The 14,641-nt window shown below is 46.1% G+C and overlaps 1 protein-coding gene across 2 annotated transcripts in view; it reads right to left on the reverse strand.

Moving 5' to 3' along the window:
- Positions 1 to 680: 680 nt before the first annotated feature.
- Positions 681 to 14,641, reverse strand: part of ANXA13 (annexin A13) — a 52,184-nt gene continuing 38,223 nt past the window's right edge. For both annotated transcript variants that reach the window (XM_053558777.1, XM_053558778.1), the window contains 4 exons: positions 14,338 to 14,439; positions 9,321 to 9,396; positions 4,359 to 4,471; positions 681 to 1,224 (listed from right to left, as the gene is read on the reverse strand). In XM_053558777.1, the coding sequence (XP_053414752.1) occupies positions 1,105 to 1,224; positions 4,359 to 4,471; positions 9,321 to 9,396; positions 14,338 to 14,439 (411 nt within the window). In that variant the 3' untranslated portion in view covers positions 681 to 1,104. The remainder of the gene's footprint in view (positions 1,225 to 4,358; positions 4,472 to 9,320; positions 9,397 to 14,337; positions 14,440 to 14,641) is intronic.

Here is a 14,641-nt window from a genome sequence, read left to right on the forward strand (position 1 = left end):
TGTTCCCATGCACTTCAAGTTATTTTTCCAAGAAAGGTGATTATTAGCATGATTTCTGGAGTTAGCCAGTCCTGGATTCACATCCTAATACTATTGCTTGCAAATGAATTTAGCCAGATTACTTACTATCTTGGTTTTCTCAAGTTATACACGAGAGTAGTATTAACTTCACAGATCTGTGGGAAGGATTAAGTATGAATTATGCCCCATAGGAGTGCAGGGACAAATAATCATCCAGTGAATGATAACTACGGTTATTGATCCCTTGCTTCTAGCAACATGGCTATGAGACCAACACCTTGGAACAAAGATTCCACTGGTGCAGAACCAATGCCCTTGAGAGGTAGACCTTTGACCTTGATCCCATTGGCACTTTGCTCAGCCTAATCACATTTAAAGATCAGGAGGAGATCAAATGTCTATAGAAGTGAGAAAACCCAATTAATCAGGTAGCAGATGAATGGATTTTTACCCCTAGTTACGTTTCACATAGCAAGTGAATTGTTTCCTTGCCCTTGGAGATTATTTTAACTGTTCCCAAATATGTCTGAATTTCCCAAGCCATTCATTTTTAGGAAAATAGCCCAAATTTATCAAGCCAATCTTTAGAAAAGCAGCTTATGGAGACATAATGCACAACTTTAATTAATATCAAGGGTTATAAATTCAACACACAGAAGGAAAATTAGCAAATTGTTTAATTTGTCTCTCTTGTACCTTAACCATTCAATTTTTACCCAGAATACACACTCTCCTGTGTGATGCATAGTCTTCTAAATATGCTATTACAAATACATAGCTTTTTCATCAACTGCTGATTTTATTTATGCTTAGAAAGCATTCAGTTACCATGCTAAAAGAAAGTTAAGAGGCAGTCTAGATCCTTGCTAAGCTAAGCCAGTGTTCAAGGTGACCTGCCCAAGCATCTTGACATGGCTGCCCTTGATTTAAACAGCTCAGCCTGGCTGTACAGCTTAAATCGCCAGGGAAACAAACCTGGACACTTGAGGGTTCTTCATGCTAGAGTCTCATTTGCAAGTTTGATTTGGAGGGTGCTCCCGACAGAGGTGATTTCTCCCTGTGTTTCTAATGCTCTGGCTTGGCTCAGTGCAACACGGCCACTAGCAGTTTCTGGAAGTCCCCAGAGGTATCTGAGCAAACCATGTCAGAGAGAGACTTCTGATACTTTTCTTGGAACTTTGCTTTGATCCCTGGAAGGTCCACCTATAAGAAACAACAGCAATGGGGACAAGAACATTTACAGTGTGTTCACCATAAATGGCAGTTCTCGGTACACCGGACTGCACTCCTTTGCTCATTTGTGCTGAAACATAGAGCTATTATTATTATTTGCATTCTGTGGATGAGAAATGGAGAGCTGAATTCAGCTTCCCAGAGCTTGCAGAGGTGTCTGCATGTGGGTATGTTCCACCAAAGCTTGATTAAAAACTAAAACTTGAATTTCATATGGTTTTTTGTGTGTTACAGCATATTTTTCTTTTGAGTTTTTTTTCTTTTTATAATTATTTGAAATGAATTTCCTTAGGTAGCAGGACTGTACAAAAACAGGCAGTGGGTCTGATTTTCCCTGTAGGTCATAGTTAGCTGATCTCTGCCTATAAAGGGAAGAAAATTGTCGGGCGGCGCCTGTGGCTCAACGTGTAGGGCGCCGGTCCCATATGCCGGAGCTGGCGGGTTCAAGCCCAGCCCCGGCCAAAAAAAAAAAAAAAAAAAGGGAAGAAAATTGTCAACACAGAGATTTGAAAGTAAGCATTTCCCCACTTATACTCTGATCAGTGACGATGTTCATGCTAGTCAACAATGTTTGAATCAATGTCAATGTGTAGGACTTATTTTGAATCTAATTCATTGAAAGTTTTGGGGAAAAACCCCCTAAAAAGTCCTGAAAGTGGGATGGGATCCGGAGAAAATCAAATAGACAGATGGCTCTGCCGAAAGATTCTTCCACCCTGGCTCGGGAGGCTAAGGGAACAGCCACATACACCTGAGCTGGCGGGTTCGAATCCAGCCCGGGTCACTAAACAACAATGACAACCACAACCAAAATATATCCAGGCGTTGTGGTGGGCCCCTGTAGTCCCAGCTACTTGGGAGGCTGAGACAGGAGAATCGCTTGAGCCCAGGAGTTGGCGGTTGCTGTGAGCTGTGATGCCACGGCACTCTACCCAGGGCGACAGTTTGAGGCTCTGTCTCAAAAAAAAAGATTCTTCCACCCTACTAAGGGCGGTGATACTTGTACTGGAAAAAATATAGTTCCGGTATGAGTCTCATGAAAGAAGCAAAGAGCTCTCTTTAACCAGGAGCATTTCTTTTCTTTGTAGGTTTAGACCCCACCTTGTACCTGGACCTAGAAAATAAGGCTCAAGTATCTTTCTTCTCCTGCCCCTATTACAGGGCTGAAGGAGAGGACAGGGGGTGTAGGGGATGGTTTGAAGTGAATGCTGAACATGGGGAGAGAGGATACAGGAGGTGAAGGAGTCTGTCCCCCTCTCTCCAGTTCTGGGTGCTCCTGCTTGGGTGCTTACCCAGTGCTGGGGGAGGGGCAGGATGGTGGGGTGCAGAGGTGGGGGTGTACCAGAGCTTTGTTCGATTAAATAGTATTGTGTGGCTTTGCGGATCAGGAGATCCAGCTTAACTGCTTTATCAAGCTGGGCCTGAAGGCCTCCAAGAAAACTGTCCATAGGATGAGATGACACAGGACGTGGGGTCTATTCTGAGGTAGGACAGAGCATCTTGGAATAAAACCCTCCACAGTCGCTTGGTGCCCAAAGCTCAGTGGTTACCACTGAGTGGCCACATATACTGGGGCTTATGGATTTGAACCCAGCCTGGGCCTACTAAACAACAATGACAACTAGAACAAAAAAATAGCTGGGCATTGTGGCGGGTGTCTGTAGTCCCAGCTACTTGGGAGGCTGAGGCAAGAGAATCACTTAAGCCCAAGAGTTTGAGGTTGCTGTGAGCTGTGATACCAAGGCACTCTACCCAGGGTGACATCGTGAGACTTTTTCTATAAAAAAAGAAACCCCTTCCCCAGTGGGGATAGGGATCTTTCCGAATCCTGGGTCAGTCTTGCTGCCAACCCACTCTCTTTAGGACCCTCAGGACCTCCCTGAATTTGGCTGGGGGGGGTGAGGATTTGCTAAGAGGCCGAGGGACAGAGAAGGCAGACACCCAGAGAGATAAGGGAGATCTCGGAGAGAAGCGGAGAGACGGCAAAAGGGAGAGAGGGAGAAAGGGACTTTAATAGAAAAAGATGAGTAGTGAAGGAGGAGGAGAAACTCCAGGAATAGAAATAAAAATGAGAGAACCATCGGGTTTCAAAGTGATATTTAAAAGCCGTGTCAGATGTTAAATATTATTTGTTCAGTAGCCAAGGATCAGATTCTGGGTTGGTACCTCTTCCCCTTCTGAACAGTTTTTTAGGGGAAGATGTCCATGGTTTTCTTTCTTTCTTTCTTTTTTTATTGTTGGGGATTCATGGAGGAGATGTCTGTGGTTTTCAAGCACTTAGTCCCACTTCATTCTCCAAGGCTTCTCCTACTGCAGTCAAAATGCCACATCCCCTTTATTTTGTGTCCTTTTCTATCTGTGGCCCTCTGTCCCAAAACTTCAGCTGAGAATTTTGACAGCTGCTCCCATGCTCGAGGCCCCTTACCCACCCCTGCCCTTTTCTTATACCTGTGTATTCTCTAGAGGGGGTGGGAATTAGATCTTAGGGGATAAAAGCAAACCTTAGCTTTTTAGTGTATGAATCACTGATATGCTTATGGTATGTAAACAGATATATAATATCTGCACTGTTAAAATGTCTTAGCAGGGAGTGGCAATTAGGAAAAACTGTCTAAAAAGGCTCTTTAGGGGGTGATAATGAAAAAAAATGGTCAAGACACATTGTCTTAGGCTGATGTGTTTCTTGTGCAAAATCGTGCCTCTGACGTGAGTTCAAGTAAATAAGGGCCTGGCTCGGGAATTAGGAAATCATTTGCTTGTTGTCTCTGCAGCTGTCCCTGAGACCTCCTGCAAGCGTCTCTGTTTCACCTTCCTTAACTTGGGGCCGTGCATAGCTGTACTCCCTCAGAATGGCTGGGCAGGGTCCCGTCTGTTCTCCAGAGCCACAGAGGACAAAAATAGAAGCAACGGTCATTATTGTATTTTCATAAAAAGAAACAGATTGAAGCAGAGCACAATGTCTTCTACAAGTTCTGGGAAGGCAAGGGACGTCTCTGTTTTACTTTTTCGGTAAATAAGCCCTTAGTAGAAAGTATTTGTCGATAACATCAGCAGCAGAAAAAAGAGAAGTTGCAGCCGCCTCTTTGGAGCTGAGTGCATCTTACCTCGGCCCTGGTCACAAGGATGCGAATCAATGTCTCCTCATCTGTCCCCGCACCCTTCATGGACTTGTACAGACGTTCAGCAAAATAGCCCTCGCAGTCCCGGGCACATCTCACTGTGGGGAAGAGGGGAGGAGACCATGAGACTTTTCACATTTTGCGGGATGACATGGAGACTACTCTGAGTATCACCTGGCTGCCCTGGGAACCAATGGAATGGTGCAGCGGTTGGAAGGGAGCTGGCTTCGCACTGCTGTGGAATGAGATTTGGAGGATTCCCTGGTCAGGGCACTGAGGATCTTTAAGCAGAGCCAGACCAAAGCCACTTCAGATGACTAAGACCCCCTCCTGCTCCCCGAAGACCCTCCAGAGGAGGAGAGCTGTGGTGTCCATGCTTCTCCCTGCAAAGTCTGTGACTCTCGCCAGCAGAAATAACTTTGCCTATCTACGTGAAATCTCTGGTGCTGGAGGGGGGTCTGAGGGGACATGCAGATTGGCCATGAACTGCCTGTAATAAAACTTCATAATCTTGAAAATTTATTCAGTTGGACCTTGGCCTGCTTTCCTGCGCTCAACAACCCCCCTTCCCTTTGTTTTTCCTCACTGGGTTTGTTTTGTGAGCCTCATCTCTGAATCTTTTCCAGGTTCCCCACGATCTTCTTAGCTTGCCATCTGGGAGGTGTGCATGATATATTTGATCCTTTCTACAGATCGCCTTCCCATCCTGCCGCTACACACCCTTTCCTGCCTCCCGTGCCCGCCAGCTGGGATGTGCCCACAGCTTAGTGAAGCGTGGTTTCTACTCATCCGCCAGGACCGGGATGCATCTCTGCTCCTGGGAACGGATTTTTTTTTTGTGAGGTTACGATATAGATATATATTTTTTATTAGATCATAGCTGTGTACATTAATGTGATCATGGGGCACCATACACTAGTTTCATAGACCGTTTGACACATTTTCATCATACTGGTTAACATAGCCTTCCTGGCATTTTCTTAGTTATTGTGCTAAGACATTTACATTCCACATTTACTAAGTTTCACATATACCCTTGTAAGATGCACTGCAGGTGTGATCTTACCAATCACCCTCCCTCTGCCCATCCTCCCCCCTCCTTCCCCTCCCTCTCCCCCTTCCCCCCATTCTTAGGTTGTAACTGGGTTATAGCTTTCATGTGAAAGCCATAAATTAGTTTCATAGTAGGGCTGAGTACATTGGATACTTTTTCTTCCATTCTTGGGATACTTTACTAAGAAGAATATGTTCCAGCTCCACCCATATAAACATGAAAGAGGTAAAGTCTCCATCTTTCTTTAAGGCTGCATAATATTCTATGGTGTACATATACCACAGTTTATTAATCCATTCGTGGATCGATGGGCACTTAGGCTTTTTCCATGACTTAGCAATTATAAATAGGGCTGCAATAAACATTCTGGTACAAATATCTTTGTTATAATGTGATTTTTGGTCTTCTGGGTATATACCTAGTAGAGGGATTATAGGATTGAATGGCAGATCTATTTTTAGATTTCTAAGTGTTCTCCATACATCTTTCCAAAAGGAATGTATTAATTTGCATTCCCCCCAGCAGTGTAGAAGTGTGGGAACGGATTATTATTCCTCTTCCTTCCTGCAGGGCTCATGCGGATCCATCATGACTAACACATCATGGGAATGAGCCATTTACTCTTTAGGTTGTTAACATTTCTCTAGAACACTAAAAGTTTTTTGATGTTCGTGATTAATAATCATAATGTGCAAGCTTAACGTGTCTTGTAACCCGACTCCCATTTTCTAGGTGACTGCCCGTGTGAGTTTTGGTGAGGAGCAGGGAAGCAGAGCTTGGGGGCGGTCAGTCTCCTTTTATAGGCCACATGGCAGCCACCAGAGTTTCCGTGGAAAAGCAAAGCCCACACCCAGATGTCTGGTCTCTTTTCCTGAGAACAAATCCCAAAGCTGCCGGGTTGGTGGTGGTGGTGGGAGCCCGTGTGCTACTTTGGGAAGTAGCATATTTGAGACTCACTGTGGTCCCCAGACAGTTTGAGCTAGTCCCCCACAGAGGTGTCCTGAAGACTCTCCCGAGCAACAGTACTAGGTGCTGAAGTCACAGCCTGCCTAAGGCCAGCGTGTCCCACACCTACACGCTCCATCTTCCTGACATTTTGGGAAGCAAACTCTTCACATTGCTACGTGTATAATCTGTGCCTGGGGAACAGCCTCTGTTATCAGCAGCAGAATCCCCTCAAAACGCTGGGCAGGGATGTCTGGGGAGGATGTGAGATAAACTGTCCATGGCCAGGGGAAGGAAGGGCAGCCAGCGGGGCGCTCTGTCATGCACCTGCTTGCTGTCAGAGCAGGGCTCCTGGAACTTCAGTGAGCACCAGACGATCACCTGGGTGGCTTGTGAAAGTGTGGGCTCCTGGGCCCCATTCCTGGGGGCTCTCGGGGAGTACAGGAGGCAGTATTGTACCAGGTGGTTCTGATGCAGGTGGGCCATGGACCTCACCCTGAGAACTGCTGCTCTGGACACGGCAGGGGGTGGGAGTCATGTGGCCTCAGCCCTCCTCCTAAATGTCGTTATGAGAGTCAGGTGGGAGTAGAGTGGAAAATGCCTAGAAAATATAGTCGTCATGAAGTCATGTCCTATTTTTCGTGTGGCTTATTCTCAAGAGTTTTTTCTGTTTGTTTGTTTTTGAGACAGAGTCTTACTCTGTCACCCTGGGTAGAGTGCCATGGCATCATCATAGTTCACGTCAACCTCAAACTCCCAGGCTCAAGTGATCTTTCTGCTCAGTTTTTCTATTTTTAGAGGAGACAGGGTCTTTCTCTTGCTCAGGCTGGTCTCAAACTCCTGAGCTCAAGCAATCCACCCGCCTCCGCCTCCCAGAGTATTAGGATTACAGGTGTGAGCCACTGCACCCGGCCCTTATTATTATTTTTGAGACAGACTAGGGTGCAGTGGCATGATCATAGGTCACTGTAGCCTTGAAATGCTGGGCTCAAAGAAGCCTCCTGCCTTGCCCTCCCAAATAGCTAGGACAAGCTGCATGCACTATCACTATCACATCTGGCTAATTTTTAATTTTTTTTGAGAGAGGGAGATGTTGCATAGGCTGGTCTCAGACTACTGGCCTCGAGTGATCCTCCAGCCTTGGCCTCTCAAAGTGCTGGGATTACAGGCACGAGCACTTGCACCCTGCCATCAAGGTCCTTCCTAATCCTTTAACTTTTCGAGCACACCCACCTCCTGAGTTCACAGTCCCAGCCTAGCCATGTACCTGCCTTCTTCTGTATCCTCCTTGCTCTGTTTTTTATTGTTCTCTTTAGCTGGATCTGTTGATTTGTGTGTATCCACCATGGACTCTAAGCCCTTTAAGAGTAAGAACTAGGCCTTATGTACCTCTGATCCCCACACCTACTACAACTTCTGAGCCCAGGCAGGTGCTTAAAAAAATGTTAAATTGATAAATGGCTGTATTACCATCTTCTGACTACATTCTGGGGTTTTCCTGACTGTCCGTACCCCAGGTGCAGCACAGCGAGGGTTTGGAGCCTCAGAACCAGGCCAGGCGTGGATGACTCCATCTGTGTAAGAGACTCTTCCTTGAAGTCATAAGGACAATCATCCCACACTAGGGCTCATGTGTATATCCAGGGTGTCCCACGAGCAATGCTAGGGACATATAGGGCTCGGTATATCCCAGTAGAGGTCCAGCTAATATGAATGCAAACTGAGGATGGATAAAAAAAAGTCAATTGCTGACATTGTTCCAATAAATCCCCCTGAAAACCAGACAAAGGAGTTTGGTAACTGCAGTTCATTTTTTAGCTTCCAGGGCTGCTTGTTTGGCTCTTCCTCTTCTGAGGATGTGACTCTCTTTCTTGTGCCATTTGGGATGGTGCCCTGGACTCCTTACCCAGGGGTGTGGACCATGGACAAAGCCTTCATTCCAGGGCTTGCAGAAAGGAAAAGGGAACCTGCCAGGCACAATCCTGTGCCCATCTCTCTGCTATTTCCTGCCTCTGGGCAGCACCTGGAGAGGAGGTCCTGGGGTTTGCTTGGCACTGCCAAGGTCTTACCTCCCTCTGCGCTTTCTAAACAGACCTCATTTTTTGCAACCATTGAAGGGAACCAAATGAAAAAGGAAATGAGTGAGTCATCAGGCTACCTTCAACTAGATAATGCCGGGCTGTTGACAGATGCTCTCAGGCTACAATCCCTGACCCGTGGGATGTGGGCTGGTATTGGTCTGTGGCCTGTTAGGAACCATTGGGAACCAGGCTGCACAGCAGGGGGTGAGCACCTTAAGCTTTGTCTCCTGTCAGGTAAGAGGTGGCATCAGATTTTCATAGGAACACGAACCTACTAAGGGCTACAGGTTACGTGTTCCTTATGAGACTCTAAGGCCAGTTGATCTGATTGAGGCGGAGATGTAATGCACTGGAATCATCCTGAAACCCATCCCCTACCCCTCTGTAGTCCATGGAAAAATTGTCCTCCATGAAACTGGTCCCTGGTGCCAGAAAGGCTGGGGAGCACTGTTCTCAGGGCCCATGATCTTAGTGGAGCTACACTGGACACTGTGGTTTACCACCAGCTGTTCTCTCCAGGATGCAGCCACTCTCTTAAGGGTTGCCTGCTCCCGTTCACACCCAAGTCTTTCCCTAGGGATCTCCCTTCAAGGGAGACAGCTGGCTCACCCAAAGTTGCAATTTCTGGTTGATGTGGGGAGAAAGCGCCTGGCCCCTTTGCTCCACTTTGGGCATTCTGTCTTCAGAGCCATGCTGTGGGCCTGGTGAGCCCCACTTGCAACTACATCACGCTCTCCCCCTTGCCCAAGGCTGCTTAGCGGCGGTGCTCCAAACTCTTCCCTCACATCTTCCTTCATGCAAACCTCTGTCTGAGTCTGGTTCCAGGGAGCCCACCCTAAGACAGAGACTCCCCCAACTCTACTTTACCAAGAGTTAAATAGGCCTTCTGCAAATCTCCTGAAGTCTCTTCTTCAATGGCTTCTTCCATGTCTTTGCCGATGAGCTGGAGAAAAAAAATCAAAGGCCAGCTGTTATTCCAGGTTTGCTTTTGGCCTTGCCATGCTTGGGGCTGTTCCCTTACAAAAAGCACTAAATGTTCTCAGGATTGGGGTGGTTGCCACCAACTTGAGTTAGTCCAGATTTGACCCCTAATGGATCTGACCTCAGTTTCCTCATCTGTAAAACCAGAGAGTGGAAGAACAATTAATAAACATAGTCACTCTAATTCTATATATTGACATAGTACTCCAGTTTCCAGTATGTACTCCATTCTTTCCAGTTTCAATGTCCCAGGAGGCGGTGGTTATAAGAGTCTGACTTGCACCTCCCTCATCTCTCTTGTCTTGGGATTGGGGACTCTCATTCACTTACACTTTGGGTGAAATATGTAGGGCTCGGGAACTTCATGATGGGGACTTGATGTAAAGTTCCTGAGAAGGTGGGTCTGCAAGGGCTGGCAGCTGGGGGGCTGGCTACCTCCCAGTGCTACTTTCCTTCGCTTTGGGGTGACCCTGAATGCCACTGTATTCACACTGGCTCACGTGTCTCTCTGCAAAGCATTACACATTAGGGTTCCTTTCAAATATTTACAGAAGCTGAATTTCAGAGTAAATTGTGACTAACTTTAACACAAATACTGCCTGGGCCAGGCCCAGGGCAGGCAAATAGAAAGGAGAGTGTTTTGCCAGGTTTGAGGAAATGCAGTTAAGCATTAGAAATATTGAAACTTCTTTCTTAGAACCTGTTTTTTGACGCTGTGACACAACTGATTCCATAAATAACTGGGGACTTGGAGTACCTATCAGTGGAGTTTATGTAGTTTATTTTGAAAACACAGGTATCAAATATTTGTGTGATGCCAGCACAACGTATGTGGGGAGAGGAGGGTTCAGATTTAAGGAAGCCCTGGTGGTTGATCGCCTTGGCATTGCTTATGTGTCTAGAGGTCTTGGTGTGTGGCAGGGGGAAGCGGATTAGAAGGAAGTGTCCTTTCTGTCGCTGCCCCGAGCCTTTCTTGGGTTTGATGTGGAGCTGGTATCTTGGAGTGACTGGTATCACTTTCCCAGAAATGGGCTTCTTGTTCTGTTATCTGAGATTGCATTTCAAGAAATTTTGTTCACACGGGTCTTTATTTTTTAAAAAGGCCTCACATTAAACCATTTTCTATTTCTACTATAAACACCAGGCTAGTAAAGGGTTTTTCAATTTTCTGGAGCATCTCAGCCTACAAAGCAGATAAAAGTAGAAAAGCAGAGCCACCTGCTGAAGACAGACGGCAGGCTCCTTACCCTGGCCCAGGCACCAATGCGGGGCTTCTGCCTCTCGGGTCTCCCCCTCGCACCACTGCAGAGGGCGCTGTTCCCATGATCTGACAAGGTAGGATTGGCCCCTCTTCTCTTCCTGCCCACCGCACTCCTGGTAGCTACTTGGGGCACCTCATGACTCCATGAAACACAGTCGGAAAACAATTGACTTGCTCAAGCTGTGGAGACTCTGCTTTGCAAGCATTTTACTTCAGTTACTGGAACACTTAATTCTCAAAGAGCTCTTTGGACAGAACCGGGCTTTCTGATCTCAGTACAAAAGTACATTATGAGGGCAGATTCCAAACAAGTCTCTAAAACTCTAGTTAAACAGGTAGCGATGTCTGTAGGGAGTTTATTGGAAGAACAGAGGAGACATTTCTCTCATTTACAAGCAATTCCCCCAAGTGGACAGCACACCGGCCCCAGTGCCCTGCTCCCTATGCTTTGACAGCAGCAGTTAAAGAGCTGAGGAGCTCGTGTGGGGCAGGGGACAAGTGAGGAGGATGTGACAGGGAGGCAGCAAGGCCAGCTGTGGGCATGTGTACCCACCGCTGGTACCGAGCCCTGTTTAGAGCCCTGTTTACTTTGGCCTTAGAACTAACTCCATAAGTCTTTCATATCTGGTAAAATCGGGGACTGTACTAATCCTGAACTGTGCATTCAGGGAAGCTCTGTTGATTGGCCTGCAATTGCTGAGTGTCCGAAGTTAAGACAGGCTTAGAGGGCAAATGAAGGTCAAAAGTCCAAGTTTTATGGCAAATATTAAAATTTAACTCCAAGCCAGGACAACCTGGGCCACATAGCACACTCTAGTAATCTTGCAATAGCATCTCTATGCTTTTGTTCAGAGACACTCAGAAACCTTGCTCCTAGGAGCAGGGTGAACTAAATAAAATCAGCAGTATGGATCAAGGTGAATTTGCTTGTTTCCAGCTCTTGGAATGGATGTGGAGATAGCATTTTAGGGCTGGTTTCATGTAAAGAATCATCAAACCCATACTTAGTGCATGCTGAGCTTTAGCTCTGATTTTTGGCAGTATTGGTTCACATAGAGAGAGTCCTCACAATTGCTAATGTTTATTTGGCACCTATTGCATGCCAAGTACTGTCTAACCACATCTATTCATTTAATCCTTACTAGCCCTGTGAAGTAGGAACTAGCATCCTCATTTTACAGTTGGGGAAACCAAGGCACAGAAGCTATAGTAACTTGCCAAGGTCATGTAGCTAGTAGCTCTAGAGCTGACTTCTCAAACTATAACATGTGTCAGAATCAGCTGGAAGGCCTCTTAAAACACAGATGGCAAGACTCCAAGCCCAGGGAATCTGATAAATCTAATCCAGTAGGCTGGGGTAGGCACTGAGAATGTTTTCTCTCTCCTTCCTTCCTTCCTTCCTTCCTTCCTTCCTTCCTTCCTTCCTTCCTTCCTTCCTTCCTTCCTTCCTTCTTTTCTTTCTTTTCTTTTTTTTTTTATTGTTGGGGATTCATTGAGGGTACAATAAGCCAGTTACACTGATTGCAATTGTTAGGTAAAGTCCCTCTTGCAATCATGTCTTGCCCCCATAAAGTGTGACACACACTAAGGCCCCACCCCCCTCCCTCCATCCCTCTTTCTGCTTCCCCCCCATAACCTTAATTGTCATTAATTGTCCTCATATCAAGATTGAGTACATAGGATTCGTGCTTCTCCATTCTTGTGATGCTTTACTAAGAATAATGTCTTCCACTTCCATCCAGGTTAATACGAAGGATGTAAAGTCTCCATTTTTTTTAATGGCTGAATACCTTCTTTTCTTTTTTGATACAGAGTCTTACTCTCACTCAGGCTAGAGTGCTATGGTATCAGCCTAGCTTACAGCAACCTCAGACTCCTGGGTTCAAGTGATCCTCCTGCCTCAGCCTCCCAACTACCTGGGACTACAGGCACCATAGTGCCTGGCTAATATTTTTTATTTTTAGTAGAGATGAGATCTCACTTTTCCTAGGCTGGTCTCAAACTCCTGAGCTCAAGAGATTCTTCTGACTCGGACACCCAGAGTACTAGAATTACTCACATGAGCCACCATGCCTGGCCTTAAGGACCCTCATTTTTAACAGGTACTCAAGTCATATGGACGCTGCTATTTGAGATGGTGGCCCATAGAGTGTGCCCCCTTCAGGTAGTCAGTAGTACACACACACACACACACACACACACACACACACACACACTCATAAGTACTCAGAAACTCCACTTGAGACCCTCATAACCTGGGAAGAGGATCTTGGTTACAGAGAAGTCCCCTACCTCAGAGGCTACTTGGCTGCCAGCACAGAGACCAGGGCAGTCTAGGCTCAGCTGCCTTTGATCATGACTCTGGGCATGATATGAAAGCAGGGCCCCAAAGGCTTATATACGGTAATGATAAAATTCCAGAGCTTTATTGTCTTTTTATCTGCTGGCAACACATAGGAAATGCTGTTTCAAGTGAGGAGTGGCCAGCTCCAGCTGAGGTAGGAGCTCCGGCTGGGGAATCTTGGAGTTCTCATCCACTTTTGCTACTGACTTGCTGTGTGGTCCTGATGAGTTGCAGATGGTTGCTTACTCAACAGACTTTGCTTGTCCAGCACTTGTGGGCCACAACAGCCGTTCGGCCTACATTATGAACACTGTGAACGGCTATTGTGAAATTGAAATCAGATAGGAGGCATAGAGATGCTTTGAATAGGGAGGCCCCCCAAATCTGATACTCCACTAACTGCTTTTTGCAATTAAAGACTGTGTTTCAGGGAAGGACTTAACTGCTCAGTGCCTTGAAACAGCTAACTCACCTGGTTGACTTAAAATTATCATGGGATTAAAGAATAAATTATACACATCTTTTCGGGAGTATATATTTTTTTCTTTTTTTCTTTTATTTATTTATTTATTTATTTATTTATTTATTTATTTATTTATTTATTGTTGGGGATTCATTGAGGGTACAATAAGCCAGGTTACACTGATTTGGGAGTATATCTTGGAGGTATATCACATCTGTCTTGAGAGTGATAGGCTACAGTAGGTTAGTCCTATGGTAAACTGGGATAATTATAATAGTGAACATTTGTATGCTTACCACATGCCCGAGACTGTTCTGAGCCTTTATCTTATTGAATTCTTTAACTCTATGAGGGTGTGAGGAGGATTGTGTTCACGGTCCCTGGTTTTACAAAAGAGGTTGGTGAGGTTTGGTTACTTGCCTGTGGTAGGACTGAGATCTGGATGCCCTAGATCCCTTGACTAGGCAGCTTTGCCCCTGACATGACACCTGTCTGCTCCCCCAGCCTCTGCTGTGAAACAGGTCTCCCAGTCTCAGCCATGCACTGGGGGCTGAGTCACTGCTGTGGGGCTGTCCTGTGCACTGTGGGTTTTGCTGTATCCTGGCCTCTGCCCAGTAGATGCTAGCAGCACGGCTTCCTCCACCACCCCCAGTTGTGACAACCCCAAATGTTTCCAGACATCATCAGATATCTCTGGGGGTGGGGAGAGTCACCCCAATTGCAGACTACTGTTGTAAAGAACACCCTAGTTCCATATCCCAGACCTTGGCTTCTTTTGGAAATAGCCCAAGACGCCCCAACGTGAACCCTTTTGCTCCAGTCCTCCTTTACTCACAATCTGATAGGCTTGAAAGGTGGCTCGTAGCTGCTTGTAGCTCCTCTTGGCCAGGACTTCATTGAAGGCAAGCTCATCAGTGCCCCAGCGGCCTTCCCCTGCCTTGAGGGTCAAGTGCAAACATTATGAAAAAGGCATTTGCACAAAGACTAACTGACCAGGCCTCAATTGCAGGAAATTATAAAATATGTCCTGAATAGGAGTCCGATGGATTAGCTAAGCTCTTTAAGCTTCTATCCCATAAACATACTTCACATATTTATTTATATTATTTATACCCTTCTTTGGTCCAGAATGGATCTGA

Source organism: Nycticebus coucang, chromosome 13 (assembly GCF_027406575.1).
Source record: "Nycticebus coucang isolate mNycCou1 chromosome 13, mNycCou1.pri, whole genome shotgun sequence".
Lineage (NCBI taxonomy): Eukaryota > Metazoa > Chordata > Mammalia > Primates > Lorisidae > Nycticebus > Nycticebus coucang.